The sequence below is a fragment of the Anomaloglossus baeobatrachus genome, chromosome 11, assembly GCF_048569485.1.
Source record: "Anomaloglossus baeobatrachus isolate aAnoBae1 chromosome 11, aAnoBae1.hap1, whole genome shotgun sequence".
In the NCBI taxonomy this organism is placed as follows: Eukaryota; Metazoa; Chordata; class Amphibia; order Anura; family Aromobatidae; genus Anomaloglossus; species Anomaloglossus baeobatrachus.
The window spans coordinates 69,248,847-69,275,872 of NC_134363.1; the positions used below are offsets into that span (position 1 = coordinate 69,248,847).

General features: G+C 46.6%; 1 protein-coding gene across 2 annotated transcripts in view; it reads right to left on the bottom strand.

Annotated features, from left to right (window-relative positions):
• Positions 1 to 27,026, bottom strand: part of LOC142256017 (beta-2-glycoprotein 1-like) — an 83,423-nt gene that overhangs the window by 2,680 nt on the left and 53,717 nt on the right. Inside the window, exons 3-9 of one of the 2 annotated variants that reach the window (XR_012727471.1) lie at positions 22,403 to 22,591; positions 18,010 to 18,112; positions 13,560 to 13,636; positions 12,947 to 13,126; positions 5,183 to 5,737; positions 5,018 to 5,101; positions 807 to 885 (exon numbers count right to left, since the gene is read on the bottom strand). Coding sequence is in view for 1 of the 2 variants with exons in the window: in XM_075327505.1 (XP_075183620.1) it covers positions 688 to 885; positions 12,947 to 13,126; positions 13,560 to 13,636; positions 18,010 to 18,112; positions 22,403 to 22,591 (747 nt within the window). In the remaining variant the exon portion in view is untranslated. Of the gene's footprint in view, positions 1 to 687; positions 886 to 5,017; positions 5,102 to 5,182; positions 5,738 to 12,946; positions 13,127 to 13,559; positions 13,637 to 18,009; positions 18,113 to 22,402; positions 22,592 to 27,026 lie in introns of those variants that run through there. The other variant, XM_075327505.1, reaches the window with a different exon arrangement.

The window sequence follows — 27,026 nt, forward strand, 5'->3', positions numbered from 1 at the left end:
TATTTTTACAAGAACCTTTTTGGGGAATTTTGTCCAGGCTTTTTGTAGCAATTTTGCAACATTTTTTTATAGCAATTTGCATAATCCTTTAAAACTTTGCATGTTTGGCAAAATAAAAATCTCACCAAATACTCAACATGTGCACATGGCCTAAAAAGAAAAAGACAACGTAAAGCGCACCAATCACAAGGATTTTTGTATATAACCTAAAGCCAGTGCTATACTGCCGCTATCAGGCTGATTCTATACATACCCTTAGTAGTCAGCTAGGATGTAAAGGTTTTGAAACAAGAAAGTAAAGTTTGTAAAATCAGCAGCTTGTTGAGTGACAGCAGCTGAGGATCAGCTAATAGCTGGGGGGGTATTCATAGGAATCCCCTCCCCTTGTTACTTATGCTGATTATATTATAGAATCGATTTACTTTGTGACTAAAAGGACCTGTGCTGATGTCATACCTATGTGACTAGAAGGGGCGGGACCTCAACCAACAGAAAAATGTTGCTTCCTGGTATAAGCTATGTTGGATGAGGCCCTGTCCCTTCTGCTCACATGGGTATGTCATCAATGCTAAAAAATGGAATAAAAATTAGTTATTGTGCCCACTATGGCCAAAAAGGTCCCCTTTCTTGGAACAGGATGCACAGTATACATGTGCACCCGAATATTACAGAATGGCATTGGTTTACCTTCATAACATGGTGGTGGTGTGAGTACGCCATCGAAGCACTGGCCAGAGGCTATATAGCTGCAGGCTTGTGTTTTATTCTGGCAGAAAAACTCCACGTTCTCGGAGTGATGTACTAAACCTTCATCGATCTCTGTGACCCAGAGCTTCTGACCTTTGTAAATCACTTGGCTCCGCTGTACTGGGACTTTACATCTTGCTTTGTATGGAACAGAGATGGACACAATTAGATGATATATTTTTGTATACTCAACATTTTGTCTATGTTAACATTGAAAGCATGCTCAATTCTATTAAAAAAAAAAATCCTTAATTTACAGTCCTTACTTATTAGCTGTATCATGCATGAGAAATGGCCAGGCTAGTGTAGCAGTTGACGTCTCTCTGTCACACGGACATTTACACAAAACTCGCCGACTGTCATGGCGGCATTAGGCTTTGTTCACATTGCAGACTCTGACACTTTCTCTGGTGTGACAGACTCGGGCATCAACCAACTGTGTGCTCAGTCACAGTCAGGCTAGCAAGAGTTAACCTCTGCTAGCCTGCTTGTTAGGATTTTGGGATCACGTGTTGCAAGGAAGCCTATCACATCTGCTCCTCTCATACTTAGGTTTGGGGAGATCTTCTCTGACACCCTGGCGCCGCCAAGTGGTCACAGAAGAACACCACCCCACATAACACCTTTCCCACGCTAGGTAACATCAGCCACAAAATCCTAGCCACCCCACTCAGGGTAAGAAGGACACACCAGTGGGCAGGACCAGGCGGATTGGGAGTGCCCACCTAGGGGTCTTAAGGATCCGGGGCGGGAACCAGTTAGTCTAAGTTTGAGTTTTGAAGTGGAGAGTTGGAGTTGACAGCCGAGTGAAGTGTAGCCAGGGTAGTGGCCCTGGTCTACTGGCAAGGTGGCAAGCAGTGTACCGTATCCAAAGGCGACGGGAGTCCAGTCGCGGGAGATCCAGAGTGGACCGGGGCAGGGTTGGAGCCCGCCGGTACCGACCGCGTAGATCCGGTCCGAAAACCGTGCACAGGCGGGGTACCTGGACCCTAGTTAGAAGACAGTTGCAAGCCCCTTCTCTAATTCACCAGGCCGGGAGAAAGGTTGCAGGCCTTGCTCCCGAAGTGTTAGCCCAGATAGAGCGAAACGGCAGCCCAACACGGGGGATAGGGTATCCGCAAACGCCCACTGAAATCCTATGGGTCAGTTTTCGCTGACACGTCTCCCAACCAGAATATACCGGGAGTGGACTTCCCCGTCCATACAGAGTTGTCCAGAAGTGAAAAGAATTACAAAGTGCCAGAGGAAAGGATATCGGTGCACCAACTGGGTGTGGGACCCGAGTACACCCGAACGCGGCGGCCGGTCACTCACACCTTGGTTTACCAAAAGACTCGTGTGCAATTATTCAACATTGAGTACACCAACGTCACGAACAGGATTGTAACCCACCCACCTACCTGGTGGAAGTATGCCTCGACTTGGACTGTAGACGGTGATCCGTTTGACAATTTTTCGAAAGTCGCCATTTTGCCGCCATTTTTGGACGCAAAAAACAACAAGCCGGCATCTTCTTCCCCGAAAAGCATGCAAAGTTAAAGCCCCGCCCCCTGGGAGCGGGGCTGTGAACTCCCAAGACAGGAAGCACAAAGGACAGTGGGTCCCGTGAGACTGCTGTCGAAAAACCAAGGGGGAAGATGTCGGCGCCCGAGACTGATGGTGGAGCAGCGGCCCCCGCTGGAGCGGCGGCACCCGCAGCAGGGCTGGATGATGGAGGCAAGAGCGGTAGCTCCGACGGTCCCGGCAGTCACCCAAGTTATGCCGATGACCCTGCCTTATGTGCCTGGCGCTGCCTGGTTACCCCAGTATGATGGACAACCCGATGCCCTGCAGGTATTCAAAAAGAAAATATGCACTGTTCTTTATATGTATGCCATGACTGGCAAACAGCGCGTATCAGTAGTGTTGGGACAGTTGACTGGCGCCGCCAAGCAGGAGGTAGAAACCTGGACCGACGAAGACCGGACCTCGGTGGCCGCCATTTTCGACAAACTACAAGTCGCTTTTGAAACCCGCACGGAAGTGGAATTACGGATGCAGTTTTACAATTGCCGGCAGCGTCCCCAGGACAGCATCCGGGACTATGCCTTGCGGCTACAAACTGCCCTGCGCACCCTGAGGCAGATAGACTCCATCACTGAGCCGGAAAGCAATAAGATGTTGGTAGAGCAGTTCCTGCAGGGGCTGGGGTCAGCGGAAGACCGTAAACAGCCCCAGCTATGGGACTTAAGGGTACTTTACACGCTGGGATATCGGTACTGACATCGCTAGTGAGCGTACCCACACCCGTCGGTTGTGCGTCACGTGCAAATCGCTGCCCATGGCGCACAACATCGCTAACACCCATCACATGTACTTACCTGCCGTGCGACGTTGCTCTGGCCGGCGAACCGCCTCCTTTCTAAGGGGGCGGGTCGTGCGGCGTCACAGCGACGTCACACGGCAGCCGTCCAATAGCAGAGGAGGGGCGGAGATGAGCGGCCGGAACATGCCGCCCACCTCCTTCCTTTCTCATTGCCGGTGGATGGAGGCAAGGAGATGTTCGTCGCTTCTGCGGTGTCACACACAGCGATGTGTGATGCCGCAGGAACGAGGAACAACATCGCTATTTACCAGACAACGATTTTGTTATATGAACGACCTCTCATATACCAACAATTTTTGTCTCTTTTGCAATCATTTAAGGTCTGCCCTGCCTGTCACACGCTGCGATGTCGCTAACGACGCCGGATGTGCGTCACAAACACCGTGACCCCGACGATATATCATTAGCGATGTCGCAGCGTGTAAATGGGCCTTTAGAACATAAGAACTTGAACTTTGTGGTTCTCAAGGACCGGGCCATTAAAGCTTTCCAAACGTCAGAAGATAGCGACCATATACCATCACCCTGGCCGGCTGATACTTCTCATGTGTCTGTGACGCCTCCTTTGTTGGCCCTATCAGCCCCCGCAGTGCCTCCCGGAGCCCCTGATGACCTGTCGTCATAAGTTCAACGTCTGAGTAAGGACGTCGCTAGGATCCTCGTAACCCTACAGCTCCAGCCAAAGACCAAGCCTCCGGAAAAGATCCAGCTCGCCGACAGCCTGGAAGACGTCCTGTGGATGCAGAGGAGGAACAACAACCGGTATGGACAACCTGTTTGCTACAAATGTAATAAGACTAGCCACTACTCCCGCCGGTGTCCTTTAAACGAGCAACTCGTGAGGCCAAGAGCCAGTCCTCAGGAATAGACCCACAAGGCCCAGCTGATTGGCGTGAATGGTATGTCGGAGGGCGCCCCATCATCTCCTTCGCTGTCTACAGTATCCTGACGTTTACACTTCTAGACACTGGCTCGCAGCTAACAACCATACCCTATGCACTATATAAGCGTTACTGGTATGATGATGATCTCACCACACCAGACTCTGGCCTTACCATCATTGCGGCCAATGGACTCCCCATGACTCAAGTGGGGTTCAAAGAGGTGACTCTGAAGGTGGAGCGAGTGGAGCTAGAACATCAAGGTCTCATTGGGGTGCAGAATGACCCTAGCGACCGTAACCCAAAAATGGTCCTAGGGACTATTGTTATTGAGAACTGCATGTCAGAAGTATTGCATTTGTTACAATTGCTGTCTGCAACTGCAGGAGCGGGCCGGCAGAGGGCTCTGCAATGTGAAATCCGGGCCCTCCTGCAGCGGCAACAGGTGAACTTGTCTGGTGGAGAGATTGGTGGCGTACGAGTGATGGATGTAGCGTCTCTAGTGGTGCCTTCATGAAGTGAGATGATGATTTGGTGCAGGGAAACAGTAGGTACCTGTGGACAGGATTACCCGGCAGTAGTAGAGCCTCTGCCGTCAGGGCACTGGCCCACAGTAATGGCAGCCAGAGGAATAATTGATGTCCGGAAGGGGAGGGTGCCCGTGAGAGTGATGAATTGTGGAGAGGAAGAGGTTAAGCTACCTCGATATGCCACCATTGCTAAGTTGTTAACAGTAGATACCTATGCCATCCAGACAACAACATCCACTAACTCTGCATCCCAGTTGACCAGTGATAGTTCACCAGAGCAGCTAGAGGAGTGGTGTCGAGAGCTGTATGTAGGCACCGACTCCACACCTGCACACCATAAAGAAGGGGGTAACAGGGTAGTTCAGGAGTATGAGCAAGTCTTCAGTAAACACCCGTAAGACTTTGGGAGGATCAAGGGGGTCCAACACCACATTCTCACAGGTGCACATCCACCCATCAAAGAGAGATATAGGCCCATTCCACCTGCACATTACCAATGCGCCAAGGACATGCTGAGGAACATGAAGGAGGCAGGAGTCATCCGTGATAGCTGTAGCCCCTGGGCCACCCCATTGGTCCTAGTGAGAAAGAAGGACGGCACAATGAGGATGTGTGTGGGTTACCGGAACATTAACCAGATAACTCATAAAGATGCATACCCTCTTCCCCGTATTGAAGAATCACTGGCTGCATTGAGGACTGCAAATTACTTTTCTACTCTTGACCTTACTAGTGGTTGCTGGCAGTTGTCTGTGGCAGAGGAAGACTGGGAGAAGACCGCTTTCACTACACCGATGGGTCTCTGCGAATTCAACAGCATTCCCTTTGGGTTGTGTAACGCAACAGGAACCTTCCAGAGGCTGATGGAGTGCTGCTTGGAACATCGCAATTTCGAAACAGTCCTGCTATACCTGGACGACGTCATCGTCTACTCCAAGACGTATGAAGCGCACCTGGAACATCTTGCCGAAGTATTCGAGGCCCTCTCCAGGTATGGGATGAAACTGAAGCCATCCAAATGCCATCTGCTGAAGCTTAAAGTTCAATATCTCGGGCACGTGGTTAGTGCAGAAGGTGTAGCACCGGACCCAGAGAAGATCACCACCATCCAGAGCTTGCCAAGACCTACTACAATCAGAGAAGTGATTTGATGATTCTTTGCTGGTTTGTCCTGAAGAAGGGAGCTGTGTTCTCCTGAAACGCGTAGACTTGACCTGTGCATGAAATAAAGAAACATTAATCTGAGAAGAATCCAGTAGTCCTTTGGCGCGGCTGTGAAACCCGTCTCTATTACTCTCTGTTATCTGCCTCATGGGGACCGCTGCCGGGACTTGGTGTTACATGCTGCTATAGGTGTTGTGACTGTCACAACCCGAATTGGTGAGTAGTATTACTCTTTGCTTCACCCTATATATATTGGGGTAAGACCCTATTGCGCTTTCTTTTTCCACAGTTTTTCACTCAATCAGAGAAGTGAGGCAGTTCCTTGGCCTGATGGGCTATTACCGCCGCTTCATCAAGGGCTATACCAAGATGGCAGCTCCTATGCAAGATCTCCTGGTGGGGCAGCCCAAGAACGGCAAGGCTTCTGCTTCCCCATTTGCCTGGAATGAAGAACAGGAAGAATCCTTTCGACAGATGAAGTCGGCCTTGACCGGAGAACAGATCCTGGCCTACCCCGACTACGGTCTTCCATTCATCTTATACACTGATGCCAGCAATGTGGGCTTGGGTGCTGTCCTGTCCCAGATACAGAATGGCAAGGAGAAGGTAGTAGCCTATGCAAGCAGGAAGCTCCGTCCCACTGAAAGGAATCCTGAGAATTATAGTTCCTTTAAGCTGGAGTTCCTGTCCCTCGTCTGGGCAGTGACCAAGAGGTTCAAGCATCACCTCACTTTTGCAAAGTTCATCGCATACACAGAAAACAATCCTCTGACCTACCTTGATACGATGAAGGTCGGAGCAATGCTGGATAGCTTGGCTGGCGAATTTTGATTTCACCATCAAGTACAGAGCCGGACGAAAGAATACCAATGCAGACGCGTTATCCAGAATGACGCACTTGCCTGACGGCGGGGTGGATGAAGATGAGTTGGAAGAGATTGAATTGCCTGCGTTCCATCAACCTGACAGTTTGGAAGACACCAGACGATACAATGGTCAGCAGATGGCAGCCTTCAACCCATTGTCCCATCATGGGTGGCAAGAAGCTCAGGATAACAATCCGGCAGTCAGGCTGGTGAAGGAGATGGTTTTTCAAGCTGATGCCAGATTGGGGCCCACTGCCCCATCAGAAGCCCAGAGGCTTTAGAAGGAAAAGAGCCGGCTGTATTTGCAACAAGGCAAATTGTATAGAGGACTCATTAACCCCAAGATGCATGAGAGGATCTGCCAGATTGTGGTACCCCAGACACATGTACCCGTGGTCCTGGGGGCTTATCATGATGGAGCTGGACACTTTGGCTGGAAGAAGTTGGAACTGCTGCTGAGGGAGCGCTTTTACTGGGCTGGGATGAAAGAATCCATTGAAGCATAGTGTCGGGATTGTGGTCCCTGCGTGCTAAGAAGAAAGGATAGCACCAGCCAGAAGGCCTCGCTACAGCCAATTGTCACCCACCAGCTGCTGGAACTCGTTGCGCTGGATCATGTGAAGCTTACACCAAGCAGGAGCGGGTATACCTATGCTCTTACGATAGTGGACCACTACTCAAGGTTCATGTTGGTGGTGCCCGTCAAGGATCTGACAGCTCGCACGGCGGCAAGGGTCTTCCAGGCATATTTCTGCCGGCCACACGGCTACCCGGAGAAGGTGCTTACTGATCAAGGCCCTGCCTTTCAAGCCGAGATCTTTCAGGAGTTCTGCAGTTTGTATGGGTGCAAGAAGATCTGTACCACGCCATATCATGCCCAAACTAACGGGATGTGTGAGAAGATGAACCATTTGGTCCTCAATCTGCTCAAGACCTTGCCCTTAGAAGAGCGGAGCTTGTGGCCTGAAAGACTGCCCGATCTTGTGGACATGTATAACAACATCACTAGCAGTTCCTACAAGTGTACACCAGCGTACTGGATGAGGGCGAGGCCGGGATGGTTACCAGTGGATGTGGACATGGACATAGAGGTCCCTGAGACCATTTCCCCAACCACTGGCAGAACCAAGACTATGTAGAGAAGAATCTGTGCCAGAGCAGGGAAAGGCAAGAGCAGCGCTTTAATAAACAGGCACAAGCTGCCCCCTTCCGCCAGTGGACGTGGTACTGAAGAGAAAGAGAAGACTGCACAAGCTGGATGACCAGTGGGAAAGAACCTCCTATATCGTCCACCCACTGACTGGGAGAAACGGAAGACTTACCTTGTCAGCCGTGACCAGGGGAAGACCACGGCCACCTTCTCCAGGGACCACCTGAAGAGGTGTCCGGAACCTCTGAAGATAGTAGAGGAGGGTCCTATGCCCACTCCAGGCATGGAAAAGGAAAAAGAGGTGATCCACACCGTCATAGGAGACTTCCCGGCTGGTTGGCCTATGCAGAATGGAGCGGTGATTGTTCCCGTTATAATGTTCCCACAACCCGTGGAAGATATGGAGCCAGAGGGGTCTAGCAATACTGCACCAATACCTGCACCCAGGGAAGCATCAACACCTGCACCCAGGGAAGCACAAACACCTGCACCTAGGGAAGCACCAACACCTACACCACGCCCCCGTAGGTCCCTACCAGCTGTGCCTGACCTTAGGAGTGAGGGGCCCGTACACCTCCCTATCCTGCTGAGCCTAGGTGAACCCGTTGAGCTAAGAAGGTCCACATGCCCTAACTTAGGTCAGCCACCACTCCGGTATAGGGAAACCAGTGTTTAGTGAGTGGTGTCCGTATGATGTATACATAAGCAAATGCCAATCAACTGTGTATCTAACCTGATTCTGTTGCAGTTAACCCTGTTTTACCGTTATTTAATTATGGACCATGACCTCAGGACTGGTGAGGTCACCCCAAAAACTTTCTTTGGCCCTGTAAATACCCCCCACCTACCTTCTTGTTACTCTTCACCACCTACACTGCCTCTGGAGAGGTAGATTGGAGGAAGGGCCTGCGGCAGAGTAGGCCGAGGCCCAGCCACTACTGAAACCAGTGGCTAACCTCCAGGCCAGCGGTCCCCCGGACATGGGGTCCCTAAGATGGACTGCCGGGTAAAGAACTTTTTACCCGGCCCGTGTAGGCATTACCCGGAATACCTGTGGACTGGAAAAGGGGTGCCCACCATTCTTAGCGGTTGCACCAATGAACCAGGTTGTTTGGGTGGCGGGTGAGGAAAAACGGGAATGTACTGTTTATGTTATGCAACGTTTAAGAAAAGTGCCTCCCATAAAGGGAAGAAACGTTTTTACAATGTTTTACCATGTTTTACCTTTTCCCGTTTCCTTTAGAAAAAAAAATAAACGTCAGTGGTCGGACAACCCGTGGACTGGCTGTATTCAACCAAGGGTGAATGTGATGCCCTGGCGCCGCCAGATGGTCACAGAAGAACACCACCCCACATAACACCTTTCTCACACTAGATACCATCAGCCACAAAGTCTTAACCACCCCCCTCAGGGTAAGAAGGACACACCAGTGGGCAGGACCAGGCGGATTGGGAGCGCCCACCTAGGGTTCTTGAGGATCCGGGGCGGGAACCAGTTAGTCTAAGTTTGAGTTTTGAAGTGTAGAGTTTTAGTTGACAGCCGAGTGAAGTGTAGCCAGGGTAGTGGCCCTGGTCTACTGGCTAGGTGGCAAGAAGTGTACCGTGTCCAAAAGTGACGGGAGTCCGGTCACGGGAGATCCAGAGTGGATCGGGGCAGGGTTGGAGCCCGCAGGTACCGACCGCGGAGATCCGGTCCAAAAACCGTGCACAGGCGGGGTACCTAGACCCTAGTTAGAAGACGGTTGCAAGACCCTTCTCTAATTCACCAGGCTGGGAGCAAGGTTGTTAGCCCAGATAGAGCGAAACGGCAGCCCAACGCGGGGGATAGGGTATCCACAAACACCCACTGAAATCTCAAGGGTAAGTTTTCGCAGGCACGTCTCCCAACCAGAATATACCGGGAGCGGACTTCCCCGTTCCATATGGAGTTGTCCAGAAGTGAAAAGAATTACAAAGTGCCGGAGGAAGGGATATCGGTGCACCAACCGGGTGTGGGACCCGAGTACACACGAACAAGGCGGCCGGCCACCCACACCTTGGTTTACCAAGAGACTCGTGTATAATTATTCAACAGTGAGTACACCAACGTCCCCTGGTCCAGCCCAGCACACCACCTCCGGCCCACATCACTCCCCGTATCCTGGACACTGAGCCCCGGGGCATCTACCCCTACCCACGGAGGGCTTAACACCCAGCTGCCATTCCATCATCCCCGGGTGCTCCACAACAGCAGCGGTGGTACATCACATTACCACACACAGTGGGTGACGTCACGAAGTATTTACAACAATCCCAGTACAAATATGTCCTTTTTTATTTGAGTGACCGCGCGACCCCCGAGTCAGGAAATCCCTCGAGCCACTGCGGATCCGGAATCGAGCAGCACGGCTGCTGCTGATGTGTGTGTCCCAGATTTGATGGAGAAAGAGTTGCTTTGTGCTTAGTGTTATTGTGGAGTTAACCGTTGTCTCATTGTTTCCACCCTGCTCTTGTTTTCCTCCTAATTTCTTGTTGTCTTATACCTCTATGTGGGCACACTGTGTGACTAAGTTTTGGTTTCCTCTGTTTGTCTATTTCTGTGGGTTAAATCACACTTCTGTCCCAGGCCCCTCTGTGGGAGGGGAGGAGGTATAAGATCAGGGCTGGTTAGAAGCAGGGCCAGAAAGGAGACTTAGGGCGGCTTTGCACACTACGACATCACAAGTGCGCACATCCTGCGTCACTTGCGATGTCATAGTGTGGAAATCCTAGATGATACGATGAATGAGCGCAAAAGTGTCGTTATCGTATCATCGTTGCAGGCTCCGACATTTCCATAATGCCGGTGCCGCGACAGATACGATGTAGTTCCTCGCTCCTGCGGCAGCACACATCGCTGTGTGTAAAGCCGCAGGAGCGAGGAAAATCCCCTTACCTGCCGCCGGCGGCTATGGAAGGAAGGAGGTGGGCGGGATGTTTACATCCTGCTCATCTCCGCCCCTCCGCCGCTATTGGCCGCCTGCCGTGTGACGTCGCTATGACGCCGCACGACCCGCCCCCTTAGGAAGGAGGCGGGTCGCCGGCCAGAGCGACGGTCGCAGGGCAGGTGAGTGCATGTGAAGCTGGCGTAGCGATAATTTTTGCTACGCCAGCTATCACAAGATATCGTACCTGGGACGGGGACTGTCGTGTGCGACATCGCAGCATCGGCTTGCGATGTCGCAACGTGCAAAGCCCGCCTTAGGCATCCCTACCATTAGGTGTATCTCTGAGAATAGGCATAGCACAGGGCCTCCTAGTCTGAGGGTCAGGTTAGAGGCCCCAGTTTCCTGCTGTCCCCATAGTAATTTGTGACACTCTCAGAGTACAAATCTAATTGCAACACAAAAGTGTTGATGCAGTTCCTGGCAGTAATGTGGCGCCCTGGACAAGCCAGGGGCCACAGAGCACAACACCTACACACCCCACACTCCCAGCAGGCACACCGAAGTCAGACAAAAACCCTTGTTGCCTTCCTCCAGGGGCTGATGTTCACACCAGGGGGTGGGCCAGGCGGTTGGTCCCGCCCACCGAGGGGTTCACAGTCCTGGAGGCGGGAAAAACAGACAGATTAGTTTTGGAGGTGAAAGTGGAAGGAGGAAAGTGTAGTAAAGGAGCAACTAACTGACAGCGTCCGGGTGTGTGGCCCGGGCGGTACAGCCAGGTTGGCAGACGGTGGTGACCGTCTGCAGGAGTGGCCTATCAGAGTTACCGTAGGACCGTGGACGGGCGGCGGCCTGGCGGTACCGGACCGGTACACGAAGAGAAGTCAGCACCATCTGGCAGGAGCTTACGGACCCCGGCAAGGCTAGAAGTCGCCGTGAATTTACCGAATCCGTTAGTGAAGGGGACCTCCTGGGTTTCCAAACAGCCAAGTCCCGACAGAAGGCAACAGTCCAACCAAAAGAGGGTAACACCGCCACCGCCAAGGCAACCGTTTCTCAGGGCCAGAGCCTGCGGGCAAAAAGGGGCTCATCCAGCCCACATCCAAGCTGGGGAGTGGGTTACCGGTGGGAACCCATCGGAACCATCAACCGTACATAGGTGCAGGGAGAGGCAGTCACCATCAACCTGCCGGGAGAAACAACACCGCAGCCGTCTGTGGGACCCGTCCATCCAGCCGAGTGTTTTACCGAGAACTGTGTCTTCATCATTGGGCTGAGTGAGTACCACCGTGCCGTGCGGCACAGCGCTGCCCCTGCGACCCTGCACCTCACCAGGCCCCGTAACCCGCCTGCCATCCATTCCTACCCCATCACCGGGCCCCGGGACAACCAACCCCCTACCCACGGAGGGGAGAAATAACATCTAGGCTGCTCCCTGTCACCGCTCCCGGGATCCCCGTCCAGAGCAGAGGTGGTGTCACTATTATCACCACAACCGTGGGTGGCGTCACGGACAATAAATCCCCACAATCAATCCCCTTTTCACTCCCGGGCGAGGAGCGCCGCTCTAGTCCCCGGGATCCGGCCCACCGCTCGAGCCACCACCGAGCGGCTGCAGCCGCAGCAGCAGCAGCGGCCAGACCCGAGCAGTGGGAGAGCGCGGCGTCCCCTCCTCCGCCCGCGACAGTAACACATCAGTATTAAAGCTTAGAGCTTGGCGACAACATAAGAACAGTAAAATTCTCTTTACTTGGTGGTTACACTTCAGCTCTGTTGCATTGAGCTTGGTGGTTACACTGCTAAACAGTGGCACACAGCTTGGTGGTTATTGTACTTTACCAAAACTGTAATGGAAACAGGTATTTTGGGGCAGGCCACAGTTTTCCTCTGTCAGGCTACAGAAGCCCATGGTCAAGGTCAGAGTTAACTGTCTCAGGCTACAGCAGAGCTATTCTGGTCATGTGTCGTTCGCTTCAGTGGTCCAGTGACACACATGACGGCACAACGTTTACTGAGCTGCGTGGGCAACTTTTGTTTGTTATTTCGAAAAATCCATGTTCAGGAGTTTTTCTTTCAGCATTGGGTTATTTTGAGGGTTAATACCATCCAAAAATTAGATTATATAGACATACATCGGTATGTAATCACCCCTGATACCACTCTAAAAAATAAATGAATGTGAATTGAATGATCAGAAATAATATTAGGACATAATATGGCTAATAATCTGCTCAATATCAAATCTTATTTTAACCATGTGATACATTTCTGGAGGAATTTGTTCTAGTTTAGCTCAGAATAAGGTGACAAACCAGACTTCAGTACGTTCCCATATTTTACCTCTGCAGGCAGGACCCTCAGACCATTGCCCATCCGCCATACAGGTGACGCTATGTGATCCATCCATAAAGAAGTTTCTTTTGCACATATAGTAGATCACTTCAGAGACTTCATACTCTGATTTCTTCACTGCTACAAGGATGCCTTCTTTGATCTCAGGAGGTGGTGGACAATAGACTTCTGAAAGTGAAAATATGAACATTTATTCTCAATAGACAAGTTTAATTGGTCATTGAGTCAGGGAGGACGACCACCGTGCAGAAGGGAGGACCGATGGACCTAAGGTGAGCAATAATGGCATGTGACTGGTGGCACTTCTAAGGGAATATTGTGGCTCATAATGCCTCATTTATGACACTGATCTCCCCGTATTGGGGTAGAGGAAGGTTTTAGACCTTGTTAGGATCCTGGATTCTGGTATAGACATCTACACTACCTCTGCACTACATAAACTTACCGGTACATGCCTCTAAATAACTGATCAAGTGTGTATATGTATTCACCCCTAAACATTACTTTACTGAATCTTGTGTATACCAATGAATGGATATATAGAAATATAGATGTACTTAATACACTGTTGCAGAATAATAAAATGAGAATAATAGCTTACTTTTACATGTGGGGACGTTGTTGGACCAGGTCTTGTTCTCCAGGCACTTTGTGAATTCCGGACCTTCTAATGTGTAACTGGGGAGAAGAAAGGGCAATCATATATATCTACAGATAACAGACTACTGGGTAATACTGTACCTAAACCCAATCTGTATTAGGACGGGAATTAATATCTTGGGAAGAGGTCTGCATGTATCAAAGGGAGTTCAGCAGATGTAGCTGATGCTGGCTATATAAAATAGTCAGCATTTGTCTCTAATGCTGGCGTCACACAAGACGAGCTATCGTGCGATGCATCGTCGGGGTCACGGTTTTTGTGACGCACATCCGGCATCGTTTGCGACGTCGTTTTGTGTGACACCTCCGAGCGACGCTTAATGGGTCACAAATCATGAGTCATGTACACGTCGCTTATTTTAAAAAAAACGTTTATTTTTCATGGCGCCGGTTGTTCATCGTAACCGGGGCAGCACACATCGCTCCGTGTGACACCCTGGGAACGATGAACACAGCCTACCTGCATCGCGCGACACCCGCCGGCTATGTGGAAGGAAGGAGGTGAGCAGGATGTTTACATCCCGCTTATCTCCGCCCCTCTGCCTCTATTGGCCGGTGGCTGTGTGAAGTCGCTGTGACGCCGAACGTCCCTCCTCCTTCAGGAAGAGGATGTTTGCCGCCAAAAGCGAGGTCGCTCAGCAGGTAAGTACATGTGACGGTGGTTTAATGACTTTGTGCAACACGGGCAGCGATTTGCCCGTGACGCACAAACGACGGGGGCGGGTACGATCGATCGCACGATAGATTGTTCCGTGTGATGCCCGCATAACAGTAGCTGGGGCTAAGCTCAGGCAGCGGCTGTTAACCATTTTGATGCTGCTGTCAATCTCTGACAGCGGCATATATAAGTGAAATATCTGCTGTTACTCAAGCGCATTTGCTCTCATCACCCTCCGCGTGATGAAATTTTATGAGATTGATGGGTATACATGGCAGCCGGGGGCCTACGATCTTGTTACAGAGACCTTAAATTTAAGTATATACTGCAATGCTGTGGTCCATCGAGTCCAACCTATCACCTAACATGTTGATCCAGAGGAAGGCAAAAAACCCTATGGGGTAGACAGTAAACTTCATGTTAGGGAAAAAATTCCTCCCTGACTCCACATACGGCAATCAGACTAGTTCCCTAAATCAACGCCACATCACAGAATCTAGTGCACATAACCAGTAATATTATATATTTCAATAAAATCACCCAAGTCTTTCTTGAATTTTAGTAGTGAATTAACCATTACAAAATCGTGTGGCAGAGAGGTCCATAGTCTCAAAAGAACCTGCATTTGTGATTAGACGTCGTGAATGCCCCCTTGTCCCTATTGCAGGCCTAGGTGTAAAAAGATCATAGAAAGATCTCTACATTGCTCCCTTATATATTTGTATATTGTAATAACATCGCCTCTAAGCCCTAATAAGGGTGACTGACTTGACATTTCCACCAGTGAGGATCATCCTTCTATCAGTCTTTTACAGCAGCTTTAGATTGTAAATTATAGACTATGTGTTATATGACCATGACGTTCTATGCAATTGCAACCAACCAGAGATGCATCTTGCCACATGTCCACCAATGGGCACAATTAGACCAGCGAAGGTTTTTACAGATTATTCCACTTCTTTGCTTCCACTGTAGTGTTGCAAAGTTGCTACAGTAATGTTATTGTACTTGTAGAAAATCTTTTCAGAAGATGGAAAAAGATTTGAATGCAGATCATAAAATGCACAGAATCCAAAAATATGTATCAGAGATATTGTCTTTCTATAGTAACCTGGTAGGTCTATAGTACTGGTAGGTCAGCACATGGTGTGTTTATTATAATAATAATAATAATAATAATTAAAAAATCTTTATTTCTATAGCGCCAACATATTCAGAGGTTCATATACAAGCAAGTAACAGTTATAGAAGATACAATAACTATAGAAAAATAGACAACCCTGCTCATGAGAGCTTACATCTACAATGAGGTGGGGTGAGGACAAGGTACAACTGCTTATTTACAAAGATAATCTAGCCATCTCAAAGAAATGTGGGATAGCTTAAGGCTGCCTGAACAAGTCAGACAATCTTTGAGATGCTTTTGGGTGCTGTGGAGTTTGACATAGAATTATGTAGTGAGAAGTTGTGGAGGGACTATATAAATTTAATTTGGCTATGGAGTGTGTTAGGCCACCCTAAAGAGATGTGTTTTTAGGGAGCATCTGAATCTGAGTAAGTGGTGGTTCGTCCTAATTTCTTGGGGTAGAGGATTCCAGAGGATTGGTGCAGCTCGGGAGAAGTCTTGGTTCCGGGAGTGAGAGGTTCGGGTTAGTGTGGATGTTAGTCGAAAGTTGTTTGCGGAGTGTAGGGAACGGATAGGGTGATAGAAGAGAGGAGGATGAAGATGTAGGGGGGTGCCGCACTGTGGAGAGCTTTGTGGGTAAGAACAAGCAATTTGAATTGGATCCTGTGATATATGGGCAGTCAGTGCAATGACTGGCACAGAGACGAGGCATCCGAGTAAAGGTTATCCAGATAGGTGACCCTGGCTGCTGCATTAACCCCTTCAGCCCCGGGGCACTTTCCGTTTTTGCGTTTTTGTTTTTTGCTCCCCTTCTTCCGAGAGCCGTAACTTTTTTATTTTTCCGTCAATCTTGCCATATGAGGGCTTGTTTTTTGCGGGACAAGTTGTACTTTTAAATGAAACCATAAGTTTTACCATATGGTGTACTGGAAAGCAGCAAAAAAATTCCAAGTGTGGAAAAATTGCAAAAAAAGTGTGATGGCACAATAGTTTTTGGGATGTTTTATTCACGGTGTTCACTAAATGGTAAAACTGATGTGTGGGTATGATACCTGAGGTCGGTGCGAGTTTGTAGACACCAAACATGTATAGGTTTACTTGTATCTAAGGGGTTAAAAAAAATTCACAAGTTTGTCCAATAAAAGTGGCGCACGTTTTGCGCCATTTTCCAAAACACGTAGCGTTCTTATTTTTTGGGATCTATGGCTCAGTGACTGCTTATTTTTTGCGTCTCGAGCTGATGTTTCTAATGGTAGCATTTTTGCGCAGATGCTACGTTTTGATCGCCTGTTATTGCATTTTGCGTAAAACTTGCGGCGACCAAAAAACGTAATTTTGGCGTTTGGAATTTTTTTGCCACTACGCCGTTTACCAATCAGATTAATTGATTTTATATTTTGATAGATCGGGCATTTCTGAACGCGGCGATACCAAATATGTGTATATTTATTTATTTTTTAACCCTTTAATTTTCAATGGGGGGAAAGGGGGGTGATTTGAACTTTTAGGTTTTTTGTTTTTTTTTTAATTTTTTAAAACTTTTTTTTTACTTTTTTTATTTTATTTTACTAGTCCCCCTAGGGGGCTATAGCGATCAGCAATCCGATTGCTGATCGCTATCTGCTGATCACAGCTATACCGCTGTAATCAGCAGATTCAGTCACTTTCTTTCTTCCTCTGCTCCGTGCCGAGGAAGAATGAAAGTGAAACTTCTTAGCACCAGGCGTCATCACATGACCCTGTGCTACGATGGCAACCACCGAACGTCACGTGATCACTCACGTGACGTCCGGAGGGGGCGGCGGTAAGAAAAAAAGATGGCCGCGCGCATATAGATCTCGCTGCCAGACTTTGGCAGCGAGATCTAAGGGGTTAATGTTCCGGGTGGAATGCGATTCCACTCGGAACATGTAGGCACACATGTCAGCTGTTGAAAACAGCTGATATGTGTGCCGATCCACGCCGCCTGCCCGCGGCAGGGGGCGGGGATTACCGGGACACGATCCATGACGGAAAGATCCGTCCATGGTCGTGAAGGGGTTAAGGATGGACTATAGAGGAGAAAGTTTAGTTAGGGGGAGACCAATTTTAAAGAATTGCAGTAGTCAAGGTGGGAGTGGATCAGGGCCAAAATGAGGGTTTTTCTAGTTTTCATGGTGAGGAAGGGACGGATGTTCTTGAGGTCCAAGCAACAAGAGCGGGAGAGAGATTGTATATACTTGTAGGAGTTGAAGGAGAGATCGGTGTCAAGCATAACCCGCAGACAGCGAGCCTGCAGCCTAGGAATTATTATCGTGGTGCCGCACACAGAGAGGGACATGTCGGGTTTAGGGAGGTTAGTAGACAGAGAATAAAAGTAGTTCAGTTTTGGAAAGGTTAAGTTTCAGATAGAGAGCAGACATGATGTTGGAAACTGCAGACATGTAGTCACTGGTGTTCTCTAGTACAGCGGGGGTGAGGTCAGGGGTGAGGTGTATAGTTGGGTGTCATCAGCATAAAGATGGTACTGGAAGCCATATTTGATGATGGTATGTTGTGGTTTGGCAGTTTAGCGTTCTCAAATGTAGTAATAATTGTAAAAGAAGCCAATGTTGGTTTTAAACTTACCCTGCATTGCATCCATACTGGATTAGTGCTCCTTCTACAAACTGTCCGTTCTTTACAAAGTATCCATCCTCAATGCTTGGAGGATCCATACAAGTGGATTCAACTGAAGGTAAAGCACAGGAAGGTTACAAACCATGACTAAGGCTGCTTTTCACACATCTGGTTTTTGCTGAGCGGCACAATACGGCACTTTGCAGAAAAAACGCAACCGTTTTTTTTTGCCGCCGGTTGCGTTTTTTTCTGCATAGACTTGCATTAGCGCCGTATTGTGCTGCATGGCCTTGCGTTGCGTCCGGTTTTTGCCGGATGCGGCATATTTAGCCCATGCGGCGGCCAGATGGAACGTTGCCTGGCACGTTTTTTTGTGCGGCGAAAGATGTGATTTACAATGCAAGCCTATGGACGCCGGATGCGGCGTCCTGCGGCAAAAACCGCATCCGGCCCCTGGATGCGGTTTTTTGAACTGTGCATGCTCAGTATCAAGCCGCATCCGTCAAAAAACGGATGGGCCGCATGGAAAAACGTATGCAATGGATCCGTTTTTTTCGCCGCATCCGTTGCATAGGTTTTTGAGCCGCATTGAGCCGCTCTGCAAAAAATGAATGTGTGACAGCAGCCTAATATATATGGTCCCGACTTGGGACATCTGTCTTTTTACCCAGAGTAGAAAGCAATTGGATTTCATTGTTCCACTGCAGTAGCTGAAGATGTGGAAATGTACGGCCCGCTTGCTAATGAGAAGAGGCTTTAAAGAAACTGACATTTTTTACTTCAAGTGTGATGAAATCCACAATGAAGGTTCCAAAAGCTGATATGAACAGCTAGTGTAAATGTGGCATTAATGGAGGCATATTTAGGCTTTTTGCCTAGGGCAGAATAAGCTGTAAATACAGGCCCTCCTGGGGATGTCATTCCGGCAATTCCCTGGTCCCCTGCCGGTATCTACACTTGCTGCTGGGTCCAGCATTGGTCACCCATAGGGCTCGTGCAGACGACCGTATTTTTGGTTTGAGTGCGATCTGACAAAACATTGGATCGTACTGGGGCCAATGTTACTCAATGAGACAACTGCACATGTCTGAAAATCGCAGCATGCACAATTTGTCTCCTTAAATCCGATTGCAATTGGCCATTCAACTCTATGGGTCCGTGAAAAAAAACTGACTGAACTCAGAAGAGATCGGAGTGCAGTTCGGTTTTCATGGACTGACTTAAACAGGGATGCTGAAAATAAGGTTGTGTGACCCTAGCCATACAGTCAGTGATTGGCAGCAGTGGTCATAATTCTGCTCGGACTAGGCAAGAAATACAAAAAAGAGACAATTGCACTCTGAAATGGTAAAAGCATGAAAACCATGGATGTAAGAATATAGATATGCATTATTGCTAAAGGAAATCTAAAAAAAGAGATATTTAGCATATCAAAATATCCATTTTTATATCTGCCCAGTTGCCACGTCACGGCATATCTCGTAACTTTAAACCTACACTGAACTTAAGCCTCTCTCTGGATTTAAAAAATGTGTCATGTTTAGTTATGCACCTGTTCACATTGCAAGCTTGGGAGTGCCGTCAGTCTTTTTGTCTAGATTATTGGGGGTCATGCCTTCTGATCGTGCACCCCTCCCCCACTAGTCACAGGTGATTTTATTCTCTATAGCAGGATTCTACTTGCCCATACACAGGAGGTTTTTTAACACTAGAAGTCCCAGAGAGGGGTCATTTAACATTTCTACCTTTGTAACCCAGACACGGGTCGAATGACCTGAAGGATTTTAGCTAACATCCTACAATCACCATCTTTTGTTCTGTAATTAAGACCATTACTGTCGCACCACAGGAGGTTGTTGTTTTCCATTGAGTTTAGCCATTTAGTTTCTAGTTAGTTCTATTCAGTTTATTGTATTTGTCATTTGACCCTCTTTCAGAACTTCAGGGGGGAGCTCGAAATTTATTGGACTTCTAGTGTTAAACCCAGAGAAAGGTTTCAATATAGAGTAGGTACCCAGTTACTAGCAATGCTGTGACGTGGCGATGGGGCAGATATAGAAATGGCCATTTTTAGATGCTAAATATCTACTTTTTTCTTAGATTTCCTTTAGCAGTAATGCATATTTATATTCTTACATTCATGGTTTTCATTCTTTAGCATTTCAAAGTGCAACTGTCACTTTTTTTGTAATTTTGTCATGTTCAGTTATGCACCTGTTCACATTACAGTTTTCGGAGTGTTGTCAGTCTTTTTGTCTAGATAGGCAAGACATACAAAGACCGACGGGGCACCTTGGAAGCATCAGAATGCACGCAGTCTGAGATCAGTAAGGTGAGTGTCCACAGAGGGTTTTTATATACACATGTGGTCAAAATTGTTGGTACTCCTTGTTTAATGAAAGAAAAACCCACAATGGTCACAGAAGTAACTAGAGTCTGACAAAAGTAATAATAAATAAAAAAATCTATGAAAATGATGAAATGAAAGTCAGACATTGCTGCTTTTCAACTATGCTTCTACAGAAATTTTTAAAAAATAAAACCCATGAAACAGGCCTGGACAGAAATGATGGTACCCCTGAAAATAGTGTGACAAAAGGAACATGTTAAATCAAGGTGTGTCCACTAATTAGCATCACAGGTGTCTACAATCTTGTAATCGGTCAGTGGGCCTGTATTTAGGGCTACAGCTACTCACTATGCTGTTTGGTGACATGATGTGTACCACACTCAACATGGACCAGAGGAAGTGAAGGAAAGAGTTGTCTCAGGAGATTAGAAAGAAAATTATAGACAAGCATGGTAAAGGTTATAAGACCATTTCCAAGCAGCTTGATGTACCTGTGACTACAGTTGCACATATTATTCAGAAATTTAAGATCCATGGAACTGTAGCCAAACTCTCTGGATGTGGCCGAAGGAGGAAAATTGATGACAAATCAAAGAGATGGATAATACGAATGGCAACAAAAGAGCCTAGAAATTTCTTCTAAAGAGATTAAAGGTGAACTTCAAGCTCAAGTAACATCAGAGTCAGATCAGACCACCCATCATTGCTTGAGCCAAAGTGGACTTCATGGGAGACAACCAAGGAGGACACTATTTTTGAAAAAAAAAATCATAAAAAGCCAGACTGGAATTTGCCAAACTACATGTTGACAAACCACAAAGCTTCTGGGAGAATGTCCTATGGACAGATGAGGCAAAAATTGAACTTTTTGGCAAGGCAGATCAGCTCTATGTTCACAAATGGAAAAATGAAGCATATCAAGAAAAGAACACTGTCCCTACTGTGAAACATGGAGGAGACTCTCTTATGATCTGGGGCTGTTTTGCTGTATCTGGCACAGGGTGTCTTGAATCTGTGTAATGTACAATGAAATCTCAAGACTATCAAGGCAGACAGACAGACTAGACAGAAATGTGCTGCCCGGTGTCAGAAAGCTTGGTCTCAGTTGCAGGTCATGGGTCTTGCAACAGGATAATGACCCAAAATACACAGCTAAAAATACCCCAAAATGGCCAAGAGGAACAAATTGGACTATTCTGAAGTGGCCATCTACGAGCCCTGACCTAAATCCTATTGCGCATCTTTGGAAACAGCTAAAACATGCCGTCTGGAAAAAGCAACCTTCAAACATGAGACAACTGGAGCAGTTGGCTCTTGAGGAGTGGCCAAAATGCCTGTAGAGGGGTGCAGAAGTCTTATTGACAGTTACAGGAATCGTTTGATTGCAGTGATTGCCTCAAAAGGTTGTGCAACAAAATATCAAGTTAAGGGAACCATCATTTCTGTCCAGGCCTATTTCATGAGTTTTATTTTTTTTTTTAAATTCTGTGGAAGCAGAAAAGCAGCAATGTCTGACTGTCATTTGTTCATTTTCATAGTTTTTTTTTTATTTATTATTACTTTTGTCAGATTCAAGTTATTTCTGTGACCATTGTGAGTTTTTCTTTTATTAAACGAGGGGTACCAACAATTTTGATCACTTGCGTACATTGTAAGAGGCCGAACAACACCAGACATAAAATCAGCCCTCAGCCTTTAGCTAGTTAGGCATGGCTGTGGGCCTTCTGCATGCTCCTTTCTTATTTGGCATCTGTGTATTTGCTCTGCTTTGAAGCCTGTTTTACATTAGTATTGGACGAGCTTTTTCTGTATTTATGAAGGCGTCTATAGGAACATCTTAAGTAGTAGTGATTTACAGTGTGCTTGGGAATACATGAGCTCTCTTCCTGGCAGACTCCGGATAACAGCTGCACCCAGGTCCATCTTCTGCCGTTCCCACCGGTGAAGTGTTTAAAAATGTAAAGGGAAGGATTGCGGAGACTCGACATGTGAGCCGCATTCTCATGAATTACAGTGCTGAAATAAAAATGAATCCTGTCACTTTGCTATTACCGTCGCAGGCTGCTGTCACACTCCACTTCTTGTCTCCTTGACAACGGCTTTGTGCCATCTCCTGTCCATTGGCCATCTTGAATCCCGGATGGCAGTGCACTAACATCTGATCTCCAAAGTTCCATGTTTCCTGCTTCAGAGATACGTTCGCTGTCTCAAGGATTACAGGCCACGGGCAGCTGCTGCGGGCTTCAGAGAAAAACCACCATCAAAATGTGTCAAATACCATACAGTTACAGATCTACTAAATGTGGGAACCGATATAACTCCAGCTATGGCAGCAGCAGGGATGGTGTGATCATTAATCATTTATACAACTTCCTCATATCATTATTTCCTTAAGAAAAATATCACTTGTATTCACCATCAAAGCCAATAAACTGGTCAATGTCTCATCTTTAACTGATCTGAGAAATGAATACCATTTTTTTCCAGGAGAGGAGTTCACATTTTTACATCAGGCACCTACTCTATCCCGAATAGCGAAACCAACCAACTCCCAATTCAGGCTAGCGCCTGCAATATAAATTTGTCTATTGTGAAACTGTGGCTCATAGTTTGACTTTAAAGGGGTTGTCTATTACTCGGACAACCCTTTCTCAATTACTACTATATATTCCCCCATTTAAAATAAACAGCTTATAATGATGGGTCTCCTGGGGCTTGTGGGACGTTATTATGTCAAGTGATCCCTGCAGTCAATCAGCACCCACTCTCACTTCCTTGAGTCAAATAGACATAAAAAAGGGAGGCTTCTGCTTATCGAAATGAAGTTAGTGTCAAGCGGCTGCTAGTTGGCTGCAGGACTCAGGTGGCATAACAACGTCACACGAGCTCCGGGAGACCCAGCACCAATGTCACTGAAATAATGCCAGCATCAGAAGTGAGTACAGACTCATCTATACCGATTAAGAAGGAGCTGTACAATTAGTTGCAGCCTCTTTAAGAATGCATAATATGAAAATGAGGATCTCACTCATAATGCCACATTCTTGAGGAAGCCACCTCCTGTGATACTACACATAGGGTCCTCATGTCCACAAGATTCTTTTGCTATGTATTATATAAAAATATATATAAAATATATATATATATATATATATATATATATATCTTTTATATTATATTAGATATCTTTTGATACTACATTTATTTATGTATTATTATCTGTACACATATATTGCACACCTCTCCATTATTGAATACTATCTGGCATATTTTTAGGGGTAATGTCTATAACTATTTCAGATATCCTTTATATCACATGGCTTTATTGGTTATGTTTGTCTTATGGGTTATATCCCAGTTACCGTTTTTGGCCTAGAAAACAGATTCTGGCGCAATGTGAGCCCTTTTAAATATTTTTGTCTTGTCTAAGTTTTTGCATTTGCTACATGATAAAGATTTACATTGTTAAAATTTAGGACTTGCAACCAATCTTTTGAGTGTTTCTTTCCTCTTTTTTGAATTACAGAGTTGTATATATGTTATACTATGATTAAGGATCACCTTCGATCCGAAACGCGTCTCGGTGTCTTCATCTGATTGTACGATAATATTGGGATATTTCATTAATACCAAGCAAAGTGTTGTATCGGATCGTTGGTGCTTGATCATTTCTGGGCTTGGGAATGATTTGGACTTTTTGTGCTTTTTACTATAAACACGAAAATCCCTGAAATAAATAATTCTGTACATAGTGCCCGCCTGGTGCAATATACTGTTCCTCTCTAAACATGAAATAAATAATCTATACAGATTACAAACAACAAACATTTTTTCATGTATTGTGCTTTTTTGGATCGTGGTGTTTTTTTATGCACTTTTGAATTGATTTTGCTACAGGAATACAAACACATGAGAAAAGTAAATATAAAGGACATAAAAATGGTTGAAAAAAAAGACAGATGTATAGTGGTCATAAGTCAAAAAGATCTGCAAATAAACTCAAGAAAGCCTCAAGCATTGAAAGATTTGCAAGGCAACACTGGAGAATTTTCTGCAGCCACATCCGTAGTATCGTAGCCCAACAGTATATCATAGTATAAAATTTAATGAGGCATAAGAGCAGGTTCATCAAAAGTGACTCTTCACTTATAATAATTCAGTAAATGCAATAAAAATGTAATGGAGTATTCTTACAATACTAAGAAAGAAAATGAAACCATCACAAAAATTGTTTTCCTTGTTGTCTGCAGGCTAGGAGGTCTGCCGAAAACCTCAGTGCATTGCAAATTCATGTCTCTCATTGGGGTTCGCTTCCATTTCACAGTATTATAGCATTCTATGTGTGTGAGCAAAATCATTTTTTTAACAGCTTGCACCTTAAATAAGTCATATGTGTACGATGATATTAAAGGAAACAGCACCATCTGGTCACCTTCCCTTTGGTGATAAAAGTCATTTAACAGGCAGAGCATCTGGGTTTCCGCAATGCCCTCCTCTGCAACATGTGTGCCAGGGAGTCAGGCCGATGTTTCCCTGTGATAAGCGTTTTACGAGGCTTTAATTTTACAGTGTGGCTCCCCTGGCACAAAAATGTCCCTTCTTTTGATATTTTATTCATACTCTTAGTCATATTTCACAGTGTCGCTGTATTACTGCATTTGTAATGCAGGCACTTACATTGCAGAAGTGACAGACTTGGTCATGGCCTGGTGCGTGTATCACTATGAATAACTATAAAGGAGAGTATTACGTGTTGTTCAGCAAAAATATATATTTTTAGAATATTAATGCTTTATCCTAATTTTCAGACATGTAGGGTAAGTTAAAGGAGTTATCTAGCAATATACTAAGCAGTAAAGTGGCCCTGTTCCAATGGGGCTGAACCAGGAGAAACATCTGAATGGGGTTTATGTTCTCCATGTAAGGCCATGTTCACACATTCAGTTATTAGTCAGTATTTTACATCGGTATTTGTAAGTAGAGATGAGAGAACTCGAGGCTCGGTGTTCACTTTTCGGCAGAACACCGACTTTTTTTTAAAAAAAAAAACAACAAAGTTCGTGTTTGGAGTTCGGGTGCTTTATGTATGAACTTCACTTGCGCGAGCATCACTGTGCTTCGGGTACATTCGGTCCTCAGTGTTTGAACGACTCACATTGGGGGTAACAACAGCTTTATCAGATGTAGTGTGCAATCCCCCCAAAAATGGAAAAACTCCTCCCACCTGCCCCCGGAAGTGATCTGATTATGGCTGGCTGCATGTGGGCGGAGACCCGATCTGCCCAATCAGTGACTTCCATTGTGGCTCTTGCCAAGTCCAAACCCATGCTGAACCGAACTTCCATGGGTTTGATTATCTCTATTTGTAAGTCAAAATCAGGGGTGCATATCCCCATTCACACCACTGATTGGCAGCTTTCTGTGTACACTGTGCATAGGCAGAAAGCTACCAATCAATGGGGTTATACAGAACACGTGAATATGGATGACTACATTGGAGCAATTTTATTAGTCCTCTAGTGATAATCTCCTGCTGATAAAGCAAGAATTTTAAAAAATTACAGCAAGCAGCCCAATAAGTCATACATCTATCAGTGAAATTAGGGTCTCTGTCTCTACATTATACTGTTCTCAGATGAGCTGACAAAAACCTTATGACTAGAGATGAGTGAAGTTCAGTTTGGCAGGCTCAGCTGGACTTTTGATAAAGTTTGGGACCCGGACTTGATATGAACTTCATTTGAAGTCACTGATTGGCAGTTTGAGTCTCTGTCCATATGCAGCCAGCCATAAACTGTTCACGTCCAGGGTCAGGTGAGCGGGGTTTTTCCATTTTTTTTGTTTGGTGCACCCTACATCTGATCACTCTGTTGTTACTCTAGTGTGCGCCATTCAAACACTGCAAGTGGCTCGCACTAGGCTGAGCACGGAGCATACCCGAGCACAGCGATGCTCGCTCGAGTTGTTAGTATTAGAGATGAGTGGACCCGATGAAGTTCGGTTTGGCAGGTTCAGCTGGACTTTAGATAAAGTTGGTTTTGGGACCTGGAATTGACCTGAATCCTGATGGAAGTTACTAATTGGGCCATTTGGGACTCCGCGTACCCGAGCACAGCAATGCTAGCTCGAGTGGTTAGTATTAGAGATGAGCGGACCTGATGAAGTTCAGTTCGACAGGTTCAGCCGGACTTTAGATAAAGTTGGGTTTGGGACCCGGAATTAACCTGAATCCCAATGGAAGTTAATAACTGGGCAGTTTTAGTCTCCGCGTACCCGAGCACAGCGATGCTCACTCGAGTGGTTAGTATTAGAAACAAGTGGACCCAATGAAGTTTGGTTCGACAGGTTCAGCCGGATTTTAGATAAAGTTCGGTTCGGGACCAGGAATTGACCTGAACACCCAATGGAAGTTACTAATTGGCCAGTTTGGGTCTCCACGTACCCGAGCACAGCGATGCTCACTCGAGTGATTAGTATTAGAAACAAGTGGACCCGGTGTAGTTCGGTTCAACAGGTTCAGCCGGACTTTAGATAAAGTTGGGTTTGGGACCAGGAATTGATCTGAACACCCAATGGAAGTTACTAATTGGGCAGTTTGGGATTCCACGTACCCGAGCACAGCGATGCTCACATGATTGGTTTGAATGCGTAAAGCACCCAATCTCCCAACACAAAC